A 25,467-nucleotide genomic window follows, 5' to 3' on the forward strand; every position below is an offset into this window, starting at 1 on the left:
GTCTCATAGCTTCAAATTATCATATATATTGAAATGGACTTATCCCAGCTCTCTTTTCTCGCGCAGCACTTTTAGATGAAAGCACATCATTAACACAAGGCGCATTCGCCGTCTTTTCACTTGGAAACTGGTAGCTTGGATTGTATGCATGTGCCAACGGCTTGCCTCTTATGCTAGGCACTTTGCCTAGATGTATTTGCGGCTCTTTCAGCCTCTCGGCGTCCGTCCCTCCAAACATACCTCCTGGCATCTAAAATGCGGACGACGGCTGTTGTCTTACCTTTCATTGCTTAGAAGCCCACTGGGAGTTTGGTTCGCCAAATTATAATTCTTGAGTTGAGTAGTTGCTGTTCAAGATAATATCGTTGGTCTCCCACAGCTGCTTCTTGTCGACTGCCGCCATATGTGCGATGTAACATACCACAGCAACTATCAGCAACAAATTCTTGGTCAGAGATCACCCCGACCACCATCAAGGCCAGGCGCTGTTGGAACACAACCGGGCTAGTGAATGCAAGTCCGAATAGCCACATAATAGTCTCAGTGAAAGTGCATTGTTATGTAAATTAACGACGAAGAGGAAGGCTAGATCAGACGGGTATAATACATTCAACTCTCAGACTCAAATCCCTGATTCCAGGGCACCCAAGATTGGTCCGAAAAATCAGACATACACTTGACCTGTTCAGGTGGTTTATCATCCCACACAATCTTCAACGACTTATCGTTGCCCTCTGCCTTCACCGCGTCAGAAACATACCCATGCAACGTCTTGGCCTTCTTAGCAGACTTATCCGAATAGTCCAAGTTAACTGACGGTACCACCGCAATCTTCGAATACCCCTTAATCCACAGGTCCTTGCAGAACAGTCGCGGTTCACCTGAATAACACTCTCCAGCCTTCGACTTCCTAAATCGTATATTTTTCTCAATCAAAGGCTTTGCACTAAAGACAACAGCGCCATTCCAGCAGGCAAAAACCTGGAAGGCCTTGTGCTCATCGAATCGCTGACGGGAAACTGGGTGGTTCCAGAACAGATTCGAGGAAAATCGCCACCCTCCATCCGGGGGGATCTCCCAAAATGTGTCTCCATTGATAGCTCTCGCAATCCAGATGTCGTAAAAGATAGGCGCAGGGTCTATGTCTGACCAGTCCATCGCACATGTCATGTCCGCGTTCTGGAAGACGCGTTGGTGGACCAGCTCCAGCATATCCTCCATACATATGGCGACGTCATTGACGAAAACCACCGCTGCGTCCGGGGAATACCGAGTCGAATTGTTGAGCAGTGGTTCGAGAGCCAAGTTTCGAAGACCTGAAAGACCTTCGATTCGGTCTCCCTGCTTAGGATCGATGTCGCTGGTTTGGAGGTGAAATTCCAGTCCCAGGTTTTCCATGTCTACGCGCAGCGCATCCAGTACTTCACGAGTCCCATCATCGGAATGTCCTTCCACTATCGATAAAGCGCAGTTTTCGGGACCGAGAAATCGCACAGTTTCCACAACGGATCCCAGCAATCGAGGGAGTATGCCTATGCATTGTCGCAGATTGAGCGCAAAAAAGTATTTTATCTGCTTATCGCCGGCTTCCGCATTTCCCTGGCCGACTCGAAGATAGTCGTAGCGCTTAGTAGCAGGTGCCGGGCACAGAAGTCGCTCAAATTCTTCGTCTTTGGGGTCTAGTATTGCTTTGACATAGTTGTATTTGGGCGCTTGCGCGTCGAGGAGACTTGTAATCGCCACTTGAGATCCTGTTGCAGGTTAGCTGGCGGGTTCAAACAGTAGGTGTCCTGGCGAGGGAGAGGGGGGCTGCTTACCAGTCTCCTGCTCTGCTGTATTGCTGCCTCCGTAAGAAGGGAGATGTAGACTGGCGACCAGTTCAGACGATCGATTATGTAGATCTGAGAGGGTTGTGAAGACAATGATGATTGCGATTGCGATGGTGATGACCAATAGCCTCTTTCTAGGTAGCCATGATCTGGTCAGCATCGTCTTTCAGATGCACCTCACATTTAATAATAAGAAAAGAGAATGCGACGGCGCTGGCACATGTTCATCAGTATTAATTGAGATGAAGCTGCTGTTAAGTAACGTAACAATGACATTGATGTGTAGTCGAAGGGTTCAGACGACAGCCGCGGCCCGCCGCGTCCCCGCCAAATGCCCCTGGAATACTGTACAGCACAGAACGCCAATGGGCCAATGATTTTCTGGCTTGTAGCCTCCCGGAATAGATCCCTGACATTTCTCTGTGGAGTTTTGCCTTTAGTGCATTTTTACGCGCCGTACTACGCGCTGTCCTCGTCTACCGTACCTCACGATCTCACCTCAGAGCTGAGCTTAGTTACTCTTATCTTTAAAAACCATAGAGTGAAGGCTTACTATTCACACTCAAATATATATAAATGAACAAAACTCAGAATAAATATAATGACATCAAAGCCTTCAGTTTACTTCGAATCTGCCTTGCGCAACTTTGGTATAAAAATACTACGCGCTGGCGATGTGCTGTCTGCACATGCAGGGGTTAACTACGGGTAGAACGACAACACCTGATTTGCCTGCATCTTCAAACACCAACACCAACACCAACACCAACACTGATATTTTGGTCCGAAGCCGTTCTAAGAGGAAAGATTAACGCCTATCCAAAAAATGGGTACGGGGCAGCGAGAGCCCCGTTTTAGTGGAGTCGCCAGCCCGCGGTAACCTATAAGCTCTTGCTACGAATGTTTCCGTAGCCTGTCAGTTGAAGCATAGCCCTTTTTTAGACCTGTATCTAAACATGGGCAGCGGCGCCTATATAGTACTGAGTATGGGAGTGTCGAGAACAGACCAGTGTTGATGATTTCCGATTTTACATATCTTTGGCATGGTGGTCGCTCCTGGTATTCCCAACTATTTCTTTTTTAGTTCGTTTTTTCCTCGTTCTTGACATGATGCGCCGCCTAGTGGTCTTCTGGGTTGGGGTTCTTCTATTCGACATTCGATATGCTGGAGTGCAGGCACAGAAGGCGGTTTGGAAGACCCCGGTGAAGGGCGAAAATCTGGAAGCCAACACGATAGACTCGGTGTTGTTGGATTGGACCTCGACCCTTCCCACCACAATCCTGCGGATGTGGTGCCAGAATAAAACAGATGTAAATAATCTGGTTTTAGGTTCGTTGTTTTCCCTTCTACAATTACAGGCGCAAATGTAACTAATATGCATTGTGTTTTTACAGCTAGCTCCTTCTTTGTCGATTCCAATGGACCCTTCGAATATGTTATGGAGGAATATCTGCAAGACAAAACGGAGTTTCCTCTTGCTTGTCATGCTGAGCTGGCAGAAAATCCAGTGGGTGGCGGCACCGATTGCCCGGCTGCGATCGTGTGGTCGTCCAACGCAGGTGAAGCTGCAAAGACGGTTTCGCAGACGAAAGCAGCTTCAACCGTCACCGTAACACCTACACCGAGCTCAACTCCACCAAGTACGACTCCAACCCCAACTCCCAGTTCAACCCCGCCTTCGACTACGGACTCTACTTCTACCGACTCGCTATCAAAGCCTACCACCTCTGCATCGAGCACAGGCCCCGAGAGAACCACCAAGTCTTCGACGAATACCTCAGAGGAACCCGCCACGCTTCCGACTAAGATCGCAGAAAGTCCCTCTGGTGCCACAATAGCACCCGTAGCACCCGCATCTGCAAGCCCTAGCAACATAGGGGCCATAATAGGGGGTGCAATCGGCGGCGTAGCCCTCATAGCCTTCATCATCCTCGCAGTCCTCTTCCTGCGAAAGTTCCAACGGAACCGCGCAGCCTCTCCCATTCCCACCGATTCGACACGGCGAAGTTTCTACCTCTTCAACGCCTACAACAAAAGGGGGCCAAAGGCGCGTACTACGGGCGTCTTTGAGAAGGATGGTGAGTATGGGCTGGGGATACAAGAGAAAGAGGCCAATGATGTGTCTCGTGGTGTGAGGGTTTATGAGTTGCCGGAAAGCGAAAGGGAGAGGCGGTATAGTCCTGTCGAGCTGCCAGGCGGCTCGGTTTATTATCCATGACAAGGTTGTGATGGGTAGGAGGTGGAAGATGGCTACGTTTGGTGGCGATATATACGATTTAACGATATAATTCATGTAAGGTATAAATTATGGCATAAGCACAAGAGAGTACATTTATCCTTGAAAAGTATCACATAATCGCTTCATATATTCATTCAAATAAACGCAATAAACGCAGACACACGTGGCATAGAATATAAAGTGCATCGGGCATTCGAGGAGTTTGTTCCATCTATCGGCCTTGCCGAACTTGGAATCGCGGAAATTACGTGCTGCAGCCCTGTGATACTACTCTGACTGCTGGATGTCTGATAGCATTCTCGCAGGGGTCAGGGGTCAGGGGTCTTGGTCCAGGGGTAAAATAGTGGCGCGCCTGGTTTGAAAAGCGAGCGTCTAAATACCATCACGCCACTCGCCGCCACCAAAACCTACTCTGAATGACAAATTCCAACATCGTGCTCTCAAGCGATTTCGGGAGATAGAGCCTTCTTTTAACGCCCGCCCCAAGAATGAGAATATAACGAGAGCCCGGTTTCAGTGGAGAAGCCAAGCACTCGGTAACCCATGCAGTGACCCCCACCCCCCAGTCTGATTAGAATGATCCACCCGACGGTAAGACACTGCCAGTTGTATCCTATTATTTGCGCCATCTGACATAAGTCGCACTAGAGGTGGATTCTGAGCCGTCAATATCTTTCAGCTGGTCTCACTTCTCGTCGTTCCTGACCTGTCAGAATAGGTGCGGCTTATATTCAGACAAGGGACCCGGCGGCTATATAGGAGATAGGGCGAAAATGGCAAAAATGGTCTAGTCTCGAAGATCTAGGGCTGTACATATATATGTGGGATGTTGGTCTCTTCTCTACATTTTTGACTGTTTCTGCCTTTTCTTCACTCGTGAAATGATGCTCCAGCGGGTAGTCTTTTGTGGGGGACTCCTCCTCAACGTCCAATATGCCAGTGCCGCGGCGACTTGGAAGACCCCAACGACGGGCGCCGATTTGAAGGCCAACACGCAAGACTCAGTGTGGTTGGATTGGACATCAACCTATACTGCTCCAATCTTGCGGATGTTGTGCAAGGACGAAGCAAACGGAGGCAATCTCGTTACAGGTTCGTCGTCACTTTCCATCAGCAAGTCAAGAAGGCTCGAGTGAAAAACTAACATCAGATTTAGTTAGCCACTTCGAAGTTGACACCAATGGACCCTTCGAATATATCATGGATTCTTTCCTTGAGCCAAACAAGATGAAGTATCCCCTTGCTTGTCATGCCCAACTGGCAAAGGATGAGGCGGACACAGCCGGGCTTGATTGCCCAGTTGGAATAGTCTGGTCATACGACGCAAGTAAAGCCATGAAGACGGTTTCGGCGATTCAAGCAGCAGCGGCTCCTACCACCGCGAAGTCAGAGGTGGCTTCAACTCCAACTCCAACTCCAGACCCGGTCGGCAGTGCTTCCACCACCGGCTCGCCATCAAAGGTGATAGCACCTCCATCGGTCGCGGAGAAATCCACCACTGAATCACCGTCACAGGTGACGACAGTACCTCCGTCGACCACCGAGAAACCCACCACTGAGAAATCCACCACTGACTCGCCATCGCAGTCTACCACTCCCCCATCGAGCACGGATCAATCCACCGACTCCTCTTCCTCACAATCCACAACCAATCCAACATCGAGCAGCACGGATCAACCCAGCACACCTTCAAAGGGCTCCTCAGCAAGTGACTCCAACACCTCAACAGCCCCCGTAGCAACCACATCCTCCAGCTCCAACAACACCGGCGCCATAGTCGGCGGCGTCGTCGGCGGCATCGCCGTCCTCGCCTTCATCGTCTTCGGTCTCCTCTTCCTGCGAAGACAGAAGCGCAATCGCACGTCCTTTACGCCCGTTACCAATAACGAATCGTCGATTTGGAATTTCTACTTCTTCAACGCCCAGAAGAGACGGGAACAGAAGATGGCTGCCGGGCCTGTGTATGAGAAGGAGGGTGGTGGTATGGCGCGTGAGTTGGAGGCGAATGCGGCGGGTGGGAAGGGAAATCATGCGGTGCCTTATGATCCTGTTGAGTTGCCGGTTGGATCGAATCAATATCCATAAGTTTTTGATGGGAAGGGAGTTGAAGGTGACTTAGTATGTTTGTAATATATTTATTTAACGATATAACATGACCTGTAAGGTATATAAATTGACAGACCTGGCCATATCCTTGACGCTCTTCTTTGTGTTATATGGTTGCACCACCTCTCATTCTCATCTTGTGCAGGAGTATATCGTATGCTGCGCTTAACACATCGCTCAAATCAAAAATTCTATAATCGTCATCCCTCCACCCCCCTTACCCCTTCCCCACCAACCTCCCCCAAACATCCCCCCAATGCGTCCTCGCCCCTCTCAACAGCGCCCACGCCAACAACCGATACACCACCGTCGCAATCGCCACCCCCAGTAACTCCAACCTCTCATTCCCATCCAATCGAAACAGCGCCAGCACCGCCTCTCCATCCGGGACGGTGCATGTACCATCTGGCAGCGCCTGTGCAGCCGTGCATGTCAGGGTGATGGGACGGAGGGTGTAGGGGGCGAGGTTGCGGATGACGTAGCGGAGGGGGGAGAGGTAGTTGACGCCGCGGAGGAAGGCGGGCATGGAGATGGAGAGGATGCCGGACATGATGAGGGAGATGGAGAGGATGATGGAGGTGAGGTTTAGGGCGAAGCCGGAGTGCGAGAAGAAGGTGTTGAACTGAGAGTCGTATGTTAGCTTGGTGTAGTTGAGAGAAGTTCAGGGGAGAAATAAAAAATACTAAGGGGACAGGAGTGAGAGTGTCGGAGGAGGATAGAAACAACAGAACAAAAAAAGTGGAGCAGAACTCACCACAATCCCCAAACTCTCCCCACAAGTAACAATACAAAAGCAATTAAAAACCACCACCCAAAACACCGTTGCCGTCCTCGGCAACCCCCCCGCCAAATCCGCCAACACCGCAAAAATGATACACGTCACGATCCCAAACGGGATCTCCACCGTCGTATACTGCGCCAGGAACGCCTCAACGCTATACACGCCATCATCATGCTCGCGGTAGAAGACTGCTTTTTCTGCAGGGTATACAGCGACGTTCTGGAGCATACCAACGAAGTACAGCGCGCAGAATTCTTGGATAAAACCGACCCGGTTCTGGACGCTGAAGTAGTCGAATTTGAGAGGCGCAAAGAAGAGAGTGAAGATTATGGCTACCCCGACCACTTGCATGATCCGCGCGATGAGCAACTCGGGCTGACGACGTAGGTTAACAAGTGACCGCCTCACAAGGAGCGGGTACGCTGTACGAAACGGCGCAGGAGCTCTCATCAACGCGCCCAGCTCCGCAGGCGTGGCAATCGCCCCTGGTGCCGCCACAACAGCAGGTTTCTCCCTCCCCCACGCAGCAATCAAGCCCACCACACGATCCCGGCTCGCAGCCTCCCTATCCGCAGCCTGTAAATCGACTGTAATAAGATCTAGCGCAAAATCCGCCGGGTTCGTACGCGCAGGACACGGATGTCCCAGCGCCGAAAAATGTGGAAGCATGCCGCTTCCCGGACCGGCATAGCAGGGCGCACCGCCGCGCGCGAGGAGGAGCACGGTCCCGAAGTGGGCGTAGAGATCTGAGCGGGCTTGGTGGATGGTGAGGATGAGTGTGCGTCCTTCATTCGCGAGGCCACGGAGGACATCCATGATGGATGCAGCTGTGAAAGCGTCGAGTCCCGATGTGGGTTCGTCGAGGAGGAGGACGCGCGGGTCAGTGAGGATCTGGACAGCGATTGTGACGCGGCGCTTTTCGCCGCCGCTGATGCCCTTGATCAGGTCGGAGCCGACGATGTTGTCAGCGCAGTCTTTGAGGCCCATTTTGAGGAGGATGGCTTCGGCGCGGTCGTGTTTTTCGGCGGTGGTCATGTGGGAGGGGAGACGGAGGACGGCGGCGTAGCGGAGGGTTTCGCGGACGGTGAGGGAGGGGAGGAGGGCATCGTCGTCTTGGCATACGTAGGAGCACACGCTGCGGATGACGGCGTTGGAGGGCACGGCTGCGTTGAAGGTCATGGTTCCGCTGCGGAGGTAGGTCGTGCCCATCCTGTCGAAGAGCCGGAGCGCCATGGCGTTGAGGAGGGAGGTCTTCCCGCTACCTGATGGGCCCATGATGACATTTAGCACGCCGGCCTTGAATGTTGCATCTACGGGATTCAGGATCGTCTTCCTTGGAAGCTTATTCCCCAGTGCAGTCCGCTTATCGAGGTCGAGAGCGAAGCCGGATAATCCAATTTCAATAGCGCGTACCTCCTCTGCTGAACGCACGCTCATTTTCTCTTTGCCGGACGAGAAATCTGCATCCGAGTTGCGAGCGCGACCGATCGCCATCTCGACTGGTATGTAGCGTAGCCCGAGGCCCGCTAGGATATAGAATAGGATAGCAAAGCCAAGGAGTGCCAGTATGGGCGTCGAGACCCAGTCATGCGGGAAGCCGAGCGAGTCCATCACATACGCTCCTGTATACTGTTTACACTCCGGATTTGCCTCGCCGCCTTCGAGCGGGCAATCGTAAAAGTGCCCGACGAACTCGTTGGCACAGAGAGCACCAAAAGCGTAGAAGACGTAGCTTGCCCATTTTAGCCAGCGCACATAAACCGGGATGGTGTTACTCTGGATGAAAAACCCACAAGCAAGACTCTGGATAGTGTAGTTCAGGTTCCCGATCAGCGATGCGCCAGCAAAGCTACGATCCGCGGAAATGCAGGCGGAGGCGAATGCGATGGCGATATAGTGGTTAAGTAGGACAATCGAGAAGAAAATGAAGAACTGTGCTGCCTCAGCGCGAAAGCCCGCCATAAAGTAGAAGATCACACTGAAGATAAATGGAACAGGAAGGTCCTCGATGAGGAAGCGCGCGAGACGCCGGCTCAGGAGGAATGGGATGACGTCGACGACGCCCTCGCCGCGCTCGCGGTCGAAGAGCTCGATATCGATTGAGAGCCGGTATGTCTCGTACATGAGGATTAGGTAGCCTTGTAGTCCGGCTGCGGTATAGAGCGCGCCCTCGCGGGAGCGGATCCCTGGTTGGTCCTCGCCGAGGGAAAGGAAGATCCAGCCAGTGATGATACCCATGAGAACGGCTTCGATGATGCAGCTCGCCATTCCCATCGGGTCGCGTAGGGTGACCTTCGTCGTGCGCGCAGTGAGAACGAATAATTGCCTGTAGAAAGCCGAGCGCCGACTATCGCTGTTCCCTGGAGCAATAACAGCACCGCCAGAGCTATGTTCATCTCCCCATTTCCGTAGCGACTCCTGGTTCCAACCTTCCTTCAAATGACGCACCTTCTCCAACGACGCTTCCTCCAGCTCCGGAGACCGGTTATCAACAGCCGCAAGGTCAATGAGGAACTCGGCCGGATTGACAAATGGCGGTAGAGAGTATCCCTTCTCCTTAAAATACGGCAACGATCCATCTGCCGGCCCACTATACACCGGCGAGCCCTTCGTAAGGATAGCCAGATTATCAAACACCCCATAAATCTCTGACCGCGGCTGATGAATCGTCATCACAATGGTACGCCCCTTAGCCGCCAGACCTCTTAGCGTGCGCACAAGCTGATAAGCGCTCGTCGCATCCAGCCCTGTCGTCGGCTCGTCCAGAAACATCACACTTGGGTTGCTTAGCAGCTGCACTCCAATGCTCGTGCGGCGCTTCTCCCCACCCGAGCAGCCCTTATGCACATGTGTCCCAATGCGCGTATCTGCGCACTCCTTCAGTCCCAGCTCAAGAATAACCTCCTCCACCACTCTCCGCCGTTCCTCTGCTGTCGTAGGTGGCGGTAGCCGTAGGTCAGCACTATACTGCAGTGTCTCTCGCACCGTGAGCGTTGGCAGCAGCACATCCTGCTGCATCACATACGCGCTCCTAACACCTCCCAGTAGTCCACCATTAAACGTCGCCGAGCCGCGCGCGCGCAGCCTCCCCCCTCCGTCCCCCATCCGCCCCGACATCAGATTCAACATCGTCGTCTTCCCGCTCCCACTCCCCCCAATAATCGCCGTCAGCGTCCCCCGCTCCATATCCGCGCTGACATTGTCAAGGAGCGGGCGCCAGCGCGACTCCGCCGGGGCCTTGGGCCGGAAGAGGTTCGTGAGTCCATCGGCGCTGTGGAGGTTGCGCGGGTTGGTGTCGACGCTTACCCCGAGGGCGCGGACGCGGATATCGACAGGGACGACGGAGGAGAGCGAGAGCTGCGCGCTGTGGGAGGATTGGATGGGTTGGAGGGCGTTGGTGGGGAGGCTGGCGGGGTCGAGGCGCGAGGCTTCGTGGGAGGTGCTGCGGGAGGGGGACTCGAGGTTGGAGTCGAGGTCTTTCTCTTTTTCGGGGAGGAAGGCGGGGGGAGGGGTCGAGGTGTCGCCATGAGGCGGGGTGGGAGGGGAGTCTTTCTCCATTGTGGTGACGGGTAGGGCGGTGGCTCAATCCATAGCCGCGGAGGGTGATCGTAGACAGATATGCGTAATAGGAAGCGCAACGAGCCGTTCGAGGGCAGATACTCGCGATATCAACCGCAGCCTCGACTTCAGCTTCAGATAGACCAGTGACAACGACCAGCGTAGTAGCAATGGCCTGACACTTATATTTTGCAATGAAAGGAAAGAAAAATGAAGACAGACAACAAAACGAAATACGAGCTTCCACCCGCCTCTGAGCTATAATTTACCTCTAGCTCGAGGAGATCCCCTCAGCCGTCATCGACCCCATGCTCCACCGGCGCGATCGCTCCATGTCAATTTCGCACGATGCGACTACTGGCACGCTATAAACCTTGACATGCCACATGCACCCAGGCTAAACTATCGCCAGCTAAAGTAGAGCCAATACTCTAGCCGACATAGCGGAAGTCTAGACGGCGCCAGCTACAGTAGTGTGAGTACCCGTGGGATTTGCAAAGGTACTCGAATAACCCCCATTGCTGCTACCACAGGACAAGAGAGCGTCATTGCAGATAGCAAGGCGTGCAATAGGAAGGTCTATATCTGCGTCAATTCTGCACTTGCCGATAATTATCAGTTGGGGGTTCAATAAGGCAAGGATACCGTATAGTAGAGTTAGAGTAACAGTACAGGCCCAAAAGTTCCTCTACCCCCCATCCACAATCCCTTCAGCATCTCCGCTTCCCCCACCTCGCTTAGAGCAAATAACCCCCATAGCTCCTTCTTCAATTGCCAATCCCACTAATACCCCCCGCCCATCGGTCCTTCCTTCCACTCACAGCAGCCAATATACGAGATTAGCACCTCGTTCCCTACCCACAGCACCCCTACTGCAGCATCACCCCGGGAAGCGATAATCCCGCTGCACCTCGCTTAGATTTAGATGACCACCAGCTTCGTACTCGGGAGGGTGATGTTATATGATGTGATGTTATGGGATGGGCGTCATGGGATGGACATGATGGGACGAGATGGATAGATGTGACGAGGCGCTCGGAACCGATGATTTCCGCTCGGTTGGGTGGAAGAGGGGAAGGAAGGGAAGGAAGATGCATATGCATATGCAGTCTGCAAGCACACACCAACATCTCACGATCTGCGACGGAGGAGGAGGCTCGGTAAGACAACAATGTTGTCTGTTCGGCGATGTATATAGTAGGGAGTACTCGACACGGACAGGAGAGAAGACGCAGGGACGACTCTGTGGAAGATTAGAAGATCTAGTCTAGACGGGCTCTGGGCCCGTTCCTGCCCCGCTGTCAACGGGCCTGTCTAGACCTGGTCTGCTTGGCAGCAACTGATTTTTTGACGTCGCGTCGCCGTTGCTGGGCGCTGCGCCGCAGAGATGGATGTCTTCTCCCCTTTCCTCCCTCCGATTTGTTCTCCCAAATACCCATCGTGACGTCGTCAAAATGCGTACAACTACCCTCCTCGCCGTGGCCCTCACAGCCTCCATCGCCACCGCAACCCTCCCAGCATCCATCACCCACGCCCCCCGAGCCCAACCCACCATCTCCGAAGACCCCTGGCAGTGCGTCACCGAGAACCTAACCCAATACCTCGACGTTCCCAAGCCCACCGGTCTCCTCTTCAGCGCGCTCCAGTCCTACGCCTCCGATCTCTACGAGCCATGTCTCGCCGCCATGTCCACCGCCACCTACCTCGACTACTGCTTCCCTCCACAGTCAGAATGGTGCGCCTTCACCACCGCAGCGCCAAAGGACGTTCTTCCAGCCTACTCCTCATACGCGAGCCAGGCGTACTCGTGGTGGTCGGCGCGGAGCTCTACGATCGCGTTCCTGAAGCAGGATTGCCCTAATAACTGGGATCTGAGCTTGTGGCGTGTTCCAGGCGGCGAGGAGTGGCTGAATGATACTATCGCCTTCGCTGGATGCTATGCTGAGGCGCTTACGGCTACTGGACCAGCGCCGACGGGATTGACTACGGGGGGGGCAGCAACGACGGAGACGACGGCTACGAGTCGCGAGGGGGCGGCTGTGGGAAGCGCGACTCCGACGGCGACAGACGTGCCGAATGGTGCTGGGTGGGTGGGCGTAGACATGTGGATGGTTGCAATGGCTGGGTTCGCTGCTGTTGTGGTTTAGAGAGGGGCGTTGTTGGCGAAAAAGGATGTGATGCGCAAGTCCTAGACGAGCTCCTGACGCCGCCTCCGGGCCTCAGTCCCTCCAAGAGGTCGGTCGACCGATTATTATATTGTAACTGTGCTTGGCCATGTACCCCTGTTCTATATATCTATATCTATATAGAGCAGGGCTACATGTCTAATCTCAGTTATAATATAATAATCTGTGGACCGCACTCTCGTACACCGACTCCATCATCCCCACCACTAACCGGATCGAAGTCCGCGACCTCCTCGCTTTATTATCCCCAGGACTTCCCCCCAGATATCATCAATAGCCTAATATTCTCCCGCCCTATCGCCCTCATACTCTACCATCCAGACCTGGCTGTCATTTGTAAGGGCGGCGTGGGCAAGGTATTTCTCGCGAGTGAAGAGACCCTCGCCCACGCCGCCCTCACGAACGACATCTTCCGCCCTCTGCGCGCCTCGGTGTCCTTCGTTTGTAGGTCGCTTCTTCTGCAGGACTGATGAGCCTCCGCCGCCTCTAATAGCCCATGGTATCAAACACGCAACTACCGCTAATGCCGTGGCCGTACCCGTACCTGTCGCAGGTGTAACTACTGTACTATGTTTATAGATGCCAATATACTAGTTTTTAAGATGAAGTTAGTAATAGATTATATGGTAAGACTCATATAAAAGCTATTTATAATAATGTATATACAGATGAATATCCCTTAGTTATAAGAGACGCTACCCTAATATTACTACTAGACAAATCTAAGTTTCTATAAGTAGCTACATGTCTATTTTCTCTTTAGCTACATTTTCTCCTTCTCTGCGAGTGTAGCGCATCACGTCTATAGAATCATGAGGTATAAACCCTTTTCATACCCTTCTTAAAAGCCTGTCAGCTCATACGTACTTATTTCAATACCCATTCATTCATTTATTCAGAAACCACTCACTCAGGCACCCGTCCAACTCGTAGCAACAGCGTCACGACCGCAGCAACAGACGGAATCGTTGCGACCAGCGCGAAGATCTGCCCTTATCCCCACTGGTTGCGGGACGCAGCGAGGTTCAACGCAACCGTCTTCTCAGTGTCGAGGATCAAGATGCACGCTAGAAACAGAGAAATGATGGCTCGTTGGTAGCGCGGGACACGAATGGCGAGGAGAGCGTCGTGGTAGACTCTTGATGCCCAAGAAGATGTCTCCGCGCTCGTCGGCGCCTTGATCCCCGCCCGCGCTGTCGTCTCGTCGTCATACTACATAAAAAAACAGTTGATGGCGGGGATCGCCCGGGGGTTTCTAGCTCGGATCCGCTGCGTGTCTGCCACGCGATAGTTTTGAATGCTCTCCTGTGTTGTGTCGATGTATGCGGTCCATGCCTGTTTCCGCCTCGTAGATATCAACGCAGGCACCGAGCCCCAGGCGTGCGCGGGCCCATAGAACCATACGTGTGTTCTGAGAGCGAAGTATCCCGCGACGAGCACAAGGGCGAGAATCCAAGACCGGTTGAGAGACCTGGTGATGTGTCCGCGGAAGCCGAGAAAGCTGGTTCGTGTGCATAGGTTACACTGGGATTCACTCCCTAGACACGGCATCTGGAAGACGATCCAGAGCCAGATGCCGAAATACATTATGAGTCTAAGCTGCTGCGCGAGAAAGATGCCGGGCGAGCGGACGCGCCAGGACTCGAGCACGTGCGTGGGGAGCATGGTGATGTTGAGGAGGGAGATGGCGAGGGTGGCGTGGTAGAGAGACAGCTGCGTTTGGGAGGAGAAGATCGTGGCGAGGGATGTGAGAATAAGACTTCCGTAGGTTGCGGTGGTGCGGTCTGCACTCGAGACGAACCCTAAGTATAAAACATTACATATCGTTTGCGTATAAGTAGCAACACGTACCTAGTTTCCTCTGTCAGTCTCTGGCATGGGAGGTGCGGAATGACTTACACCGATGCCTGCAATGTCTGGATCGGCTTGAACGACACAGGGGTCCTGACATTGGATGATGTTCGAACAGACCTTGCTGTCAATTTGCGACCACTTTGGTATGATTCCTAGGCAGATGACCGGAATTATCAGAACCAGCGCAAGAGATCACTTCGTTGCGGTCTGTATACGCCGCAACCAGTAGCCTGGCCTACCCTCTGCATCTACCAGTGATCTGTGTTGCTAGTAAGTTTATGCCATCATATTTGCAGCATTTTTGAATGGCCACATACGGTCTGTTGAGCCATACTGGGATCCAGAATGGCGGTTACACTTGGGAGGTGGGATACATATCGGGGTTGCTCAGCTATGCCTCAAATGTTGCTGGCGGTGAGAGATTTCGATGGTCAGCCATCACAAAAGAATCCTACCTACAAGTCACATAAATAAATAGAGTCAGGATTCGACAAGCTAGCGGGTGTACTATTAGCAAATTGGGGACAGAAGGCGTCGAAGCTGAGAATCTTTTTGTTGTAAACCGGCGCTAAAGTTAAATTCACTGTCAGAGCACAGGTCCGTAGACCCGACGCCTTAGAACTAGGTAAGCCACTCCTCGTTTCGAGGAGCTTTTATGGCTACCCGTAGGCCTCCCAAGTGGCAGTACAGATAAAAGAACAGAAGGCAGCCAACCATTTCCCGTTTCCACGAAGCCGGTATCGTGATCCTAGACACAAGATGCGGCCTTTCAAGAGGCCTGAGGCAGATTTCAGAATCGACCAACTGTTTCGCGTTTTTAAGCGCTGTGCAGTTCCAAGTCCAGGCTACACCACACTAAAAATGTTAATCCACACATGTGCGCGCGTATAGCTATTTATATACCCAACAGCGCTCTTAGGCCGCTTCGGTCATCGAAAATGGAAATGGACGTGCCTAGTGGCAGTGTAGGTAAAAGCAGGAATGGTTCTGGAGGGGGAACATGGAAGCGGAAGGCTGACAACGGGGGGCGGTTTTGGTGGTGTTCTTGTGGAAGAGATCATGGGAGAGAATTGGGCATCTCTGCCAGAGATGGTCGCTAAATGCAACGACTTTGAGATTTCTGTTGATGGGAACTTGATAACCAATTGCTGTATCGCGTGAACAGTTCCGAGGCTAATGCTGCTTTTATCTAACATCACCACCATACGGAACAGCTAAACGTATATAGCTATTGCAAAACAGGAAGATGTACAAGCTAGTGCTTTATAAGGCAGACAAATACTGTAGTAAGTATTGTAATTATTGTATAAAGTTCTCTGTTTTCTAATATTAGAAGTCAGCTTTCTAAATCCTAGAAATAGTAAATTGGCTGTCTAGAGGTTGATTGACTCCTTGCCTAAAACCTCCCGACCTTAGTTCATTAACCACTTACCTCTAACACCTCTTTATTCTAAGATTTAATTTATTCTATTTTTTCTAAAACAGCCTAAGTTATCATGTTTACATTTTAGACATAGTTGCAAAACACTTAGGAGTATAGCTTAATAATTCTATAGATGACACTTTATTATAGAACTAACTTCTAGCTAGTGAATAGAGGCTTAAGAGTTAAACTTACTATAAACAGCTTGCATAGCCTTTAATTAAATCCTATTATTACTTAGAGAAACGCTAGCGTAAGTAAGTAGATCCGTTTATAATAAGTAGCAAGTTTAACTTCAACAGGTACTATATTAACGTTAGCCTAGTGTAAAGCCGTAGGCCTAGGGTCACGCGGGAGTTCAGGGAACCAGATCAGGAGGCAGTAAGGTGAGAGTATATAGCGTAACAATAGGTCTACCTGAATACAGCGACTATTGACTGGAGTCCTCCACTGAGGCTCCAGCCCCTGATATATCTTCCTATACCGTGAACCCTAACAACCGGGCTATACCCGAATGACAGCTCTACCGTAGGGCTGCCTTCAGCGTGGCACCTCACGTGCCATCACGTGAGGACCGCCTTACACCTAGATGGGGAGGAATGTCTTGTAAGGGAGTCTCATTGTCTAACTATAGGGCGCCTAAAGAATTTCCTAGCCTAGTATGCTAAAACTAACAAGGGAACATTAAGCAGCACACCTTTACAGAAGCACTTTAACCAACAAGGTATATAAGTATGGGGAATTATACGGCGCAGATGTTGCTTTAATCATCTATTAGAAGGGGCGTTATTACACTTACGTATCTCCTTGTAACCTATGTTTTCCACCATCTAAGAAAGAAATCGTAGGTTTACCCCTGATTTTAAAGGTATTTACTAAATAGTAGCAAGATGAATTCGTTTCTAATCCCTATAAATATGTTTCCACATCATTCCGATGTGAAACGTAACCCGGAAGGTCCAGAACAGGCAGGGAGTAAAGAGTAGGAAAAAATTAGGTGTGGATATAGCAACTTCTACAGTGCTAAGAGGGCGGGATGCAACCCCGGCTCAACTAAGTCTGTTCGGCCTGGCCCTAGAACTCGCCCGGCCCTTCACAAGTTGAGGGGGGCATGGTCCACTAATCCATCCAAATTAGTGCTAGATGTCCTAACCATCTCTCACCTAATGATATCGATGATTCCTGCCGAATTTATTGTCGAGAAGGTTTTTTTACTGCAACAATCACTTGGAATATTATGGCTCTTTTATACTTAATGTCACTCGCTAGCTATATTAATACCGTTGCTATTTTTACTTCGTTGTTTCCACGTGACTCTTCAAGCGATCAGGCACTTGATTGACCAAATATAGAATTCTCAGCTAGGTCATGTTGGCGAGCATTCTATAAGATGGGGCGGGGTAAGCTCAGGTGAATCTCAGCTCTACACTAAGTCACAACAACAAACGAGTAACTTATTCATCAAAGATAGCGATGTATTGTCATGATTGTGATCGATTATTTGGCAGTCATCTAGCTCTCCAGCAACACTTAATTTCTCCAGCTCATGATTTTGAATGCGACGAGTGCGATAAGTCCTTGAGGACCCGACGATCTCTCGACCAGCATCTCGACTCACCAGCTCACAACTTCGAATGCGACGAGTGCGATCGGACATTTAGAAGCCAACATAGTCTTGACCAGCACCTTGACTCCCCGGCTCACGATTTCGAATGCGACGAGTGCGGCCGGACCTTCAGGGCGGAACGGTCTCTCGTCCAGCATCGTCCAGCATCGTCAGTACTTTGCCCATAATCGAAGGTTGGGGCCGGCGCGAGAGATAATGTGAGTTGGGGCAACTTCACCAACTCCACCAAAAGCGAGGAGAAAGTGAGCCGCGTGCGTGGCTGCCGGCGCCATTTAAAGTACTTATTAAAATCCCCTGCCTTTTCTGATGTGTTTCGACCTGGGCGATAGCTCCATGGCTACAAGCCTAGCTTAACTTAGTGCCTCTATTGCCTCAATGCGCCATCACAACACGTGACCCGAGTTCGAAGGTCGATGGTCTCTTCGATTCAGGGTCTGTCAGGGTAAAAAAGGGATTCGCTGCAGGCAGTGTACGAAGTACGACGAATGTCTCAAAAGCCAACGCATTAACCAGTAAGGCGATGACACTAGCTCAGCATTTTGCATACACCAGAGACAAAGACTCGTAAATACGGTCCGAGCAGGCACATTTAGCTGATAGCCACGTCCAGCCACGCCCAGACACGCCCAGCCATGACAGCCCAAAAAGCTTGAAAATCAAATCAAATGAAAAAGGTACCAATGCGGCTACCCTCAGACGAATAGGTGCCACTGTGGCTGAGCTAGCCACTTTAGCAGCCTATAGCTAGTCGCGTCGGGTAAATCAATAAACTAATATTTTAAAACTAACGATTGTTTTCCTCCGTTTGATCCCCCGTCCCATCAACTTCAGCTGTTGGACTTGCTGCTTGATATGGTGCTACACTAGTACTTTGCATACGATCGAATTTTAACTAATCCACTTTGAAGTAGCATTTTATTGCCACGCAATTCACCATGATCACCAACAATGTGCTATGTAGTGCAGTAGCGCGGATAACAACTCTTGATTGAAATGCTACTTCATGTACTGTAAACTCTTTCATTCTCTCTTTCTCTCTCTCTCTCTTTCTCCTCTTACACTTCCCTTCCCTTACACCGAGTACTAGTACTCCCTGTTGCTTTTCATCTACTTGCATGCTCACTCGCTTGCTTACATTCGTTTAATATGAGGGGTCTTCTCTTCCTAACGCTCGCTGCTAATCTAGGCTCTGCCTTTGCTCAGGTTTGTCTCTCTCTCTTTCTGTCTCTATCTCTCTTCCCCGACGGAAAGCTTCTTTGGCGACGATTCTAACTGTTGTTGTAGGTTGTTGACTTGGGATTAGCGGCGTCGTATGGGGTTCTTGCTCATGCTTCAATCTCTAACTCCGGCCCTACGACTGTTAATGGAGATATTGGAACTACCGGCACATCTATAGTTGGATTTCCCCCGGGAGTCTACACTGGAAATAGAAACGTAGGCTTGCTAGCTACTACTGCTTTCAACAATGCTGAAGCCGCATACACAACCCTTGGCCAACTACCAGGCATTATTTTAGTTGGAAATCTAGGAGGAAGGCTTCTCCCGCCAGGAGTTTACAGGTTCCCTACAGCTGCAGTATTGTCCGGTACCTTGATTCTTGCAGGACAGGGTTCCCCTTGCGACTCATGGGTCTTTCTAATCGGCAGCACTCTGTCTACTTCGGTTGGATCATCTGTGATAGTAACGGGAGGAGGGAATCCCGGCAACGTCTTCTGGAGGGTTGGAGCATCGGCTACTATTCAAATTGGCAGCCAGTTTAGTGGAAATATACTTGCCGGAGTCGCTGTTACGTTGAATCCAGGAGCTTCCATTCAGGGGAGTGTATATGCTCTTGGTTCATCGGTTGTTTTGAACAGCAATGAGGTTGCAGCACAGGCAAACTCTTGTCCATTGGGTGCTTCAACATCAACTTCTGTATCATCAACTTCTACAACCGCGTCCTCGGATTCTTCGACGAGCACTGATGTCTCAACAACCACGGACTCTTCAACCTCCACGACCACGGATGTGACAACAACCACTTCGTCGGATTCTTCAACAAGCACTGATGTCTCAACCACTTCGACAAGCACTGATGTCCCGACAAACACTTCAACCAGCACTGATATCCCGACAACCACAGACTCTTCCACCTCCACGGATGTGACAACAACCACTTCGACAAGCACTGATGTTTCGACAACCGACGTTTCGACAACCACTGATATCACAACAGCCACTTCGACAACCACTGATGTCACAACAGCCACTTCGACAACCACTGATGTCACAACAGCCACTTCAACAAGCACTGATATCCCAACAGCCACGGATGTCACAACGGCCACGGATACCACAACAGCCACGGATATCACAACAGCCACTTCCACCTCTACGGATGTCACAACAACCACTTCGACAAGCACTGATGTCCCAACTACCACAGACTCTTCATCGTCAAGCTCCTCAGTTACATCTGCGTTTGCGTCATTAACATCGACGTCTACGGCTTCATTACCTTCTTTGACTAGTTCCACAATAATTTCTGTAACAAATTCATCGGCTATATCTTCTCCACCAGCATCAACCACGTCGATAGTCTATGCAACAACCGTCTACACGATCACGAAATGCCCAGCAACTGTCACCAACTGCCCTATTGGCTCTGCCACCACAGAGCTCATCAGTCTATACACGACTGTATGCCCCGTAGCCGCCTCGGCAACAAAACAACCACCCTCCGGATATACCGTCTCAACCGTCTTCACTACTATCGTCTACACGATCACCAAGTGCCCTAAGACGGTCACAAACTGTCCTGTGGGATCCGTCACAACGGAGATCAGAAGCCTCTACACTACCACCTGCCCTGTCACACAATCTTTTGTGAACAGTGTGCTAACTCCTCAGTCTAGCATTCCTGCCCGTCCTGCTTCTTCCCAGCTTCCTGCTGCGGTATTGCCAAGTAGGATTTCTTCGATAGCTATTGCAAGCCCTGTCTCCACTGTGTCTCTAGCTTTGGGGCTCTCTGGTGCAGCCCCTGTCTCCTCTGTCTCTCCCGCCTCGGGGCCCTCTAGCGTCCAAGGCAGCGTCCTAGTGATTGGAGCACCACCATCATCGAATCTTGTGATCTCGACCGTCACGGCATCTAAGGGCACGGTTAACGTTTCTCAAACTTCTCAGCCTTCAGCTGCTTATACGGGGCCAATTTCTAGCAGTGGTGTAATGAATAAGGGTACTAGTGCAAGTTTGTTAGTTCTTGCGATTGGGGCTCTACTATTTTTGTAAGCCTAATTATTGTATATAGGGGTCGTACGTACGGCTCACAAATATTTAATCTAATTATATAAATTTTACTTCTTAGGGATGTCAGTTCAGGATTTGGAAGGCAATGTAGATTGTTATATAACTGTAGTAAAACTGATGATGTTGTTTAGAGAAATTGGGGTGAGACCATGGTGAGTCGACGGATGGCACGACAGTATTTAGGGAACCAGTCAACTGCTTTCGCGCTTCTTAGGCACCGAAGCCAGGCAACCATCCCCCGTTTCTAGGAAGCCGCTGTCGTAATCGAAGACACAGGATGCGGCCTTTCTAAAGTCCTAAGGCAGACTTCAGAAATCGACCAACCGTTTCGCGTTTCCCGGAAGCCACTGTCGTGATCGAATACACAGGATGCGGCCATTCGAGAGGCCCGAGGCGGATTTCGGAAATCGACCAACCGTTTCGCATTTTTAAACGCTCTTAGGCCGCTTTAATGGTCGCCACAAGTGGGGAAGTGTGGGCCTTGAGGCAGTCTAGGTAAAAGCAGCATTAGTCCTAGAGCGGGAACACGGAAGCGGAGGGCTGACAACGGGTGACGGTTTTGGTAGTGGTCTTGGCGCAAAAGTGATGGCAGCTCACAGAGAATTGGGCATCCTGTCCGCTCTGCCATACACAAGCTTGTGTATCCCTCTGGATAATAGCGTCATTTAGCCACACTCAAGCCACACACTATGTAGATGGCGTAGGGTACTAGGCGAGGCTATATTGCACTTTTCTATATTTTACTCTGATATATTGTAGTAGAATAAGGATCTAACTATGCTTTTGCTGCACGAAGCTCGTCAAATCTCAAAACAGAACCAAGTAATACCTGTGCTCCTGTGGCACATTCCTCTGGAGAACTATATTCTACAGGGTTATGGCTGATACCATCCTTGCAAGGAATGAATATCATAGCCGTGGGACATCTTTTCGAAGTATATACACTGATGTTGATTAGAAAAATGGTTGCGATGAGATTCCAAGCCCGGTGATAGAGTAGCATACCTGTCGTGACCAGCTCCGCTTATCATGCCCTCTTTCATAAAATCATCTGCCGCGATGCCAGCTTCCGTTGCAACAGCTTCTGCACTCTCGGAGATGCAACGGATACAATCCGCATCGAAAGTGGTAGCTGTCGACGTAGAATCCAGCTGCCACTCAATCGAACACCCTCTGCCCTTAATACCCGCCCTGGTCGTCCCTGGTACAAGTTCATCCTTGGCAATAGTCTCAAAATCCTGCTTGAGCTTTTCCTCTAACAGCATTAGTTGAGAATCGGCGCCCGAGCGAATGTCGAGAGAGAATGTGACCTCTCCAGGTACGGTATTGGTGCTCCCAGGCTTGAGTGTGAGCACGCCCGTAGATGCCAACGACAAAAACTCACTTGCGAGTACGTGGGAATGAGAGATCATTCTCGCAGCCGTAAGCAAAGCATCTGAACGATGCGGGAAAGTGGTCGCTCCAGTATGGCACTCGCGGCCGCCGACGGTAATGGTATGCCAGCGATAAACTTGTGCGCCCTTGACAATGCCGATTCGTTTGTTCTCAGCCTCGAGGATCGGACCTTGTTCTTGATGGAAGTTAGCCTAACTCCATTCCACTCCTCAGATAAACCGAATAAATAGTGGGATCATACCAATATGGAGCTCAAAATGCGCTGCTAAAGGCGTGCTCTCATAGCTTGCTGGTGTGTCGCCGAGGTACCCAATCCTCTGGAGTTCAGATTTCATAGTGGCATTACCCCCGCCGACTTCTTTGAGGTTATGCGCACGCTCAAGAGGAATTGAGCCAGCCCACACACCAGAAGACACCATTGATGTCGGGAATCGGGCACCCTCTTCACTAAGTAATCGGTTAGTTTGATTTCTCGACGAGTAAGGCAACCTTACTTGGTCCAGTTGACAAGCCCAATAGGGAATGCAGTGCTGACTTTGTTGTCCTCGAGAACTCTCAAGGCCTCCAACCCGGCCAACACTCCAAGTACACCATCGTAGCGGCCTCCGCTAGGCTGCGTATCCAGATGGCTACCCATGAATGTTGCCGGTCCTTCGTTGCGTCCAGCACGAATAGCAAAAATGTTGCCCATAGCGTCGATGTGTACCTTGCAACCCAGAGACTTTGTCTGCTTGACAAACCAATCTCGGACCAGCTTATCCTCTGAAGAGAGAGACAATCGTGACATTCCCGTGTCATTTACACCGCTGTCAATCTAGTAAGTAAAATAGTTATCTCTAATAAGGGCACCTTGCCTACCTTCCCCAAACTGCACCCTTACCCCACTGTGCAGTGTGGTGGATATCTTTCATGAGACGAGCTCCATTGACCTTCAGATTTTTAAATGCAGCGTTCGCCATCATTATTTTTGCTGAAAGATAAATCAGGTGACGAGTTTTAATGAAGTGTTGAAGGTAAACTGACACCGGATGAGGTTTTGACGAAGGCCAAGGTCGGCAGATCCCCGAGACTATATATGCAACTGATCTCGTGATGTTGGGCGACCTATTTGAGGGGTAATTTTTGTAATCCGGTACCCACATTCACATTGGCTTTCTTTTAGCAAGATCGTAACCTAAATATTTATTTGTAACAAGTGATATCGTGATGTTGGGCGACGTACTAGAGGGGCAATTGTTTTTGATCTGGCGCCCAAATTCATATTGGCTTCCTTTTAGCAAATCGTCAGCTAAATACCTTTATGCAACAACTGATCTCGCGATGTTGGGCGACGTATTAGAGGGGTGATTTTTTTTAATCCGGCGCCCATATTCATTCATACTGGCACCTTTTAGCAAATAATAACCTAAATACTGTATGTAACAAATGATATCGTGAAGTCGGGCGACGTACTGGGAATTTTTTTCCACTCCGGCGCCCTTATTTGTATGATTCTCTTCCCGTGTTATGAATCATTCCGCATCCCTCGCTGTTTTCCATATCTCACTCTTCTGCGTCTGCCATCATTTTTCAATAACGCCTTGTGCCAACGAAATGTTTGTCAATTCCGAAGCTCGGGCATGGACATGCTCTTCTGCAATTGATGCTAAAATTGATACATTTCACTGCAACCTACCAGGGTATTCACAGACTCCACTTCTTGACTGTAGCTCAATTTCAGCAGAGTTGAGCCTGAAGAACGTCTTTCTCAAAGATGAATCAGCCCGTATGGGCCTTCCAGCATTCAAAATCCTGGGCGCATCGTGGGCAACATACAAGGCCATTACAAAGCTGCTTCAGCTTCCGACAACGGTCAATGTCCAGACGGTCATCAAGGGTATTGCTGAGAAACATCAAGGCTTGACCCTCTTCGCAGCAACCGAGGGAAATCATGGTCGAGCAGTGGCTAAAATGGCAACGCTGCTGGGAATAGCATCGCAGATCTTTGTTCCCCAGTATCTGAACAAATCGACGCGCGATTTGATTGAGAAGGAGGGGGCATGCGTAGTGGAAGTTCTAGGAGACTATAATGAGGCTGTTGTCAGGGCAAAAGACACAGCACATGAGCTTGGAATTGATGGCTTGTTGATCCAGGATACTGCATTTGACGGCTATGAAGATATTTCGCAGGTACAGTGCTCTCTGACCCTTCTCAAGCCAAAGCCAACTAAAATTTCCCAGTGGATCGTAGACGGTTATTCAACAATGATGAAGGAAGCCGACTCACAGATCTATAATATCACACAAACTCGACCAGATGTTATCGTGGTGCCTGTTGGTGTCGGTTCTCTAGCTCAGTCGGTCGTCACCCACTACAAGTCCCAAGGCCATCCTTGCACCATTATAGCAGTTGAGCCAGAACCAGCAAATTGTCTACAGATGAGCCTGAAGTCTGACACGTTAACCTCGGTCTCGACTGAAGATACGATCATGTGTGGTCTGAACTGTGGCACTGTGTCTTCAATCGCTTGGCCTATCCTTCAGAAAGGGGTTGACGTGAGCGTTTACGTCACAGATGCTGAAGCTCATGAGTCTCTTGTCCAGCTCAAAGAATGTCAAGCAGTGATTGGGCCATGTGCAGCAGCTACTTTGGCAGCATTGAAGAAAGTAGTCAGAGGGCCTGGATTGGACAAAAACGCCGTCGTATTGCTTCTTGGTACAGAGGGTATACGAGATTACGAAGTTCCAACTTACTGAGAATATTTACATCAAATGGTTGATTACTACTCAAACTTCTCTCTCCTCATCTGCCGAGGATTTACATGCCAGAAATTCTGGAGGTGATGGCAGGATTGAAAGTGCGGGGCTTATATGAATATCAAGATAATGTATTTCGATCCATGATATACAACCGCTACATAAATAGACTCTCGTATTAAGAAAGCCAGTTTAATATCAATACGTCATCGAAACCTTGTATGTCTGCAGAAAAACTATAATATAACTGTGTTTGTTACTATAATAGACATGGGGTCGTGCTGTACCACCTTTCAGATCAGCTTTATGCACGAATGTGCCCATGTCCAGCCTGAGGCATAAACGGATCAGTCACACAAGCAGTCACGAAGTCATCAAACAAGAATAATAGCTGAAAATCAGTTCCGCTCGCTCGCTCGCTCATTGTATTCATCCACACCCCTCGCT

General features: G+C 50.4%; 9 protein-coding genes across 9 annotated transcripts; 5 read left to right on the forward strand and 4 right to left on the reverse strand.

The window, feature by feature from the left end:
• Window positions 1–2: 2 nt before the first annotated feature.
• VE01_08682 (uncharacterized protein) lies at window positions 3–2,110 on the reverse strand. Its single transcript, XM_018278102.2, has 2 exons — window positions 1,818–2,110; window positions 3–1,751 (listed from the first exon to the last, which is right to left on the reverse strand). The coding sequence occupies exons 1-2, from the start codon at window positions 1,987–1,989 to the stop codon at window positions 610–612; spliced, it is 1,314 nt and encodes a 437-aa protein (XP_018127174.1). The 5' UTR covers window positions 1,990–2,110; the 3' UTR covers window positions 3–609.
• A 253-nt stretch (window positions 2,111–2,363) lies between these two features.
• VE01_08683 (uncharacterized protein) lies at window positions 2,364–4,157 on the forward strand. Its single transcript, XM_018278103.2, has 2 exons — window positions 2,364–3,159; window positions 3,225–4,157. Exons 1-2 carry the CDS (start codon window positions 2,937–2,939, stop codon window positions 4,046–4,048), a joined length of 1,047 nt encoding a protein of 348 aa, XP_018127173.2. The 5' UTR covers window positions 2,364–2,936; the 3' UTR covers window positions 4,049–4,157.
• A 304-nt stretch (window positions 4,158–4,461) lies between these two features.
• VE01_08684 (uncharacterized protein) lies at window positions 4,462–6,260 on the forward strand. Its single transcript, XM_059463993.1, has 4 exons — window positions 4,462–4,660; window positions 4,718–5,161; window positions 5,226–5,530; window positions 5,657–6,260. Exons 2-4 carry the CDS (start codon window positions 4,951–4,953, stop codon window positions 6,152–6,154), a joined length of 1,014 nt encoding a protein of 337 aa, XP_059319417.1. The 5' UTR covers window positions 4,462–4,660; window positions 4,718–4,950; the 3' UTR covers window positions 6,155–6,260.
• A 132-nt stretch (window positions 6,261–6,392) lies between these two features.
• Window positions 6,393–11,247, reverse strand: VE01_08685 (uncharacterized protein; the record flags this gene model as incomplete). Its single annotated transcript, XM_018278105.2, has 2 exons — window positions 6,930–11,247; window positions 6,393–6,797 (listed from the first exon to the last, which is right to left on the reverse strand). Exons 1-2 carry the CDS (start codon window positions 10,512–10,514, stop codon window positions 6,393–6,395), a joined length of 3,990 nt encoding a protein of 1,329 aa, XP_018127179.1. The 5' UTR covers window positions 10,515–11,247.
• A 77-nt stretch (window positions 11,248–11,324) lies between these two features.
• VE01_08686 (uncharacterized protein) lies at window positions 11,325–13,418 on the forward strand. The gene has a single exon (XM_059463994.1). The coding sequence runs from the start codon at window positions 11,906–11,908 to the stop codon at window positions 12,659–12,661; it is 756 nt and encodes a 251-aa protein (XP_059319416.1). The 5' UTR covers window positions 11,325–11,905; the 3' UTR covers window positions 12,662–13,418.
• A 275-nt stretch (window positions 13,419–13,693) lies between these two features.
• VE01_08687 (uncharacterized protein) lies at window positions 13,694–14,886 on the reverse strand (the record flags this gene model as incomplete). The annotated part of the gene is made up of 5 exons (XM_018278107.1): window positions 13,694–13,893; window positions 13,927–14,551; window positions 14,600–14,706; window positions 14,807–14,813; window positions 14,872–14,886. The coding sequence occupies 5 exons, from the start codon at window positions 14,884–14,886 to the stop codon at window positions 13,694–13,696; spliced, it is 954 nt and encodes a 317-aa protein (XP_018127177.1).
• Window positions 14,887–18,443: 3,557 nt separating this feature from the next.
• On the forward strand, window positions 18,444–20,971 carry VE01_08688 (uncharacterized protein). The gene is made up of 4 exons (XM_018278108.2): window positions 18,444–18,459; window positions 18,513–18,609; window positions 18,692–18,807; window positions 18,889–20,971. Exons 3-4 carry the CDS (start codon window positions 18,751–18,753, stop codon window positions 20,869–20,871), a joined length of 2,040 nt encoding a protein of 679 aa, XP_018127182.1. The 5' UTR covers window positions 18,444–18,459; window positions 18,513–18,609; window positions 18,692–18,750; the 3' UTR covers window positions 20,872–20,971.
• Window positions 20,972–21,615: 644 nt separating this feature from the next.
• VE01_08689 (uncharacterized protein) lies at window positions 21,616–23,305 on the reverse strand. The gene is made up of 5 exons (XM_059463995.1): window positions 23,143–23,305; window positions 22,779–23,090; window positions 22,526–22,731; window positions 21,895–22,459; window positions 21,616–21,833 (listed from the first exon to the last, which is right to left on the reverse strand). Exons 1-5 carry the CDS (start codon window positions 23,244–23,246, stop codon window positions 21,665–21,667), a joined length of 1,356 nt encoding a protein of 451 aa, XP_059319418.1. The 5' UTR covers window positions 23,247–23,305; the 3' UTR covers window positions 21,616–21,664.
• A 544-nt stretch (window positions 23,306–23,849) lies between these two features.
• VE01_08690 (uncharacterized protein) lies at window positions 23,850–25,128 on the forward strand. The gene is made up of 2 exons (XM_059463996.1): window positions 23,850–24,453; window positions 24,505–25,128. The coding sequence occupies exons 1-2, from the start codon at window positions 23,878–23,880 to the stop codon at window positions 25,018–25,020; spliced, it is 1,092 nt and encodes a 363-aa protein (XP_059319424.1). The 5' UTR covers window positions 23,850–23,877; the 3' UTR covers window positions 25,021–25,128.
• Window positions 25,129–25,467: the final 339 nt, after the last annotated feature.

This window comes from Pseudogymnoascus verrucosus, assembly GCF_001662655.1.
Source record: "Pseudogymnoascus verrucosus strain UAMH 10579 unplaced genomic scaffold scaffold_48, whole genome shotgun sequence".
Lineage (NCBI taxonomy): Eukaryota > Fungi > Ascomycota > Leotiomycetes > Thelebolales > Thelebolaceae > Pseudogymnoascus > Pseudogymnoascus verrucosus.

Coding starts and splice junctions, on each gene's coding strand:
- VE01_08682 (XM_018278102.2), bottom strand. CDS start 1,989: ATGCTGACCAGATCATGGCTACCTAGAAAGAGGCTATTGGTCATCACC. Junction 1,752..1,817: donor TACAGCAGAGCAGGAGACTG/GTAAGCAGCCCC, acceptor AACCTGCAACAG/GATCTCAAGTGGCGATTACA.
- VE01_08683 (XM_018278103.2), top strand. CDS start 2,937: ATGATGCGCCGCCTAGTGGTCTTCTGGGTTGGGGTTCTTCTATTCGAC. Junction 3,160..3,224: donor TGTAAATAATCTGGTTTTAG/GTTCGTTGTTTT, acceptor GTGTTTTTACAG/CTAGCTCCTTCTTTGTCGAT.
- VE01_08684 (XM_059463993.1), top strand. CDS start 4,951: ATGATGCTCCAGCGGGTAGTCTTTTGTGGGGGACTCCTCCTCAACGTC. Junction 5,162..5,225: donor CGGAGGCAATCTCGTTACAG/GTTCGTCGTCAC, acceptor CATCAGATTTAG/TTAGCCACTTCGAAGTTGAC. Junction 5,531..5,656: donor CCACCGGCTCGCCATCAAAG/GTGATAGCACCT, acceptor TCGCCATCGCAG/TCTACCACTCCCCCATCGAG.
- VE01_08686 (XM_059463994.1), top strand. CDS start 11,906: ATGTCTTCTCCCCTTTCCTCCCTCCGATTTGTTCTCCCAAATACCCAT.
- VE01_08688 (XM_018278108.2), top strand. CDS start 18,751: ATGAGGGGTCTTCTCTTCCTAACGCTCGCTGCTAATCTAGGCTCTGCC. Junction 18,808..18,888: donor TAGGCTCTGCCTTTGCTCAG/GTTTGTCTCTCT, acceptor CTGTTGTTGTAG/GTTGTTGACTTGGGATTAGC.
- VE01_08689 (XM_059463995.1), bottom strand. CDS start 23,246: ATGATGGCGAACGCTGCATTTAAAAATCTGAAGGTCAATGGAGCTCGT. Junction 23,091..23,142: donor AAGGGTGCAGTTTGGGGAAG/GTAGGCAAGGTG, acceptor CTAGATTGACAG/CGGTGTAAATGACACGGGAA. Junction 21,834..21,894: donor AGCGGAGCTGGTCACGACAG/GTATGCTACTCT, acceptor AATCAACATCAG/TGTATATACTTCGAAAAGAT.
- VE01_08690 (XM_059463996.1), top strand. CDS start 23,878: ATGTTTGTCAATTCCGAAGCTCGGGCATGGACATGCTCTTCTGCAATT. Junction 24,454..24,504: donor GCTATGAAGATATTTCGCAG/GTACAGTGCTCT, acceptor AAAATTTCCCAG/TGGATCGTAGACGGTTATTC.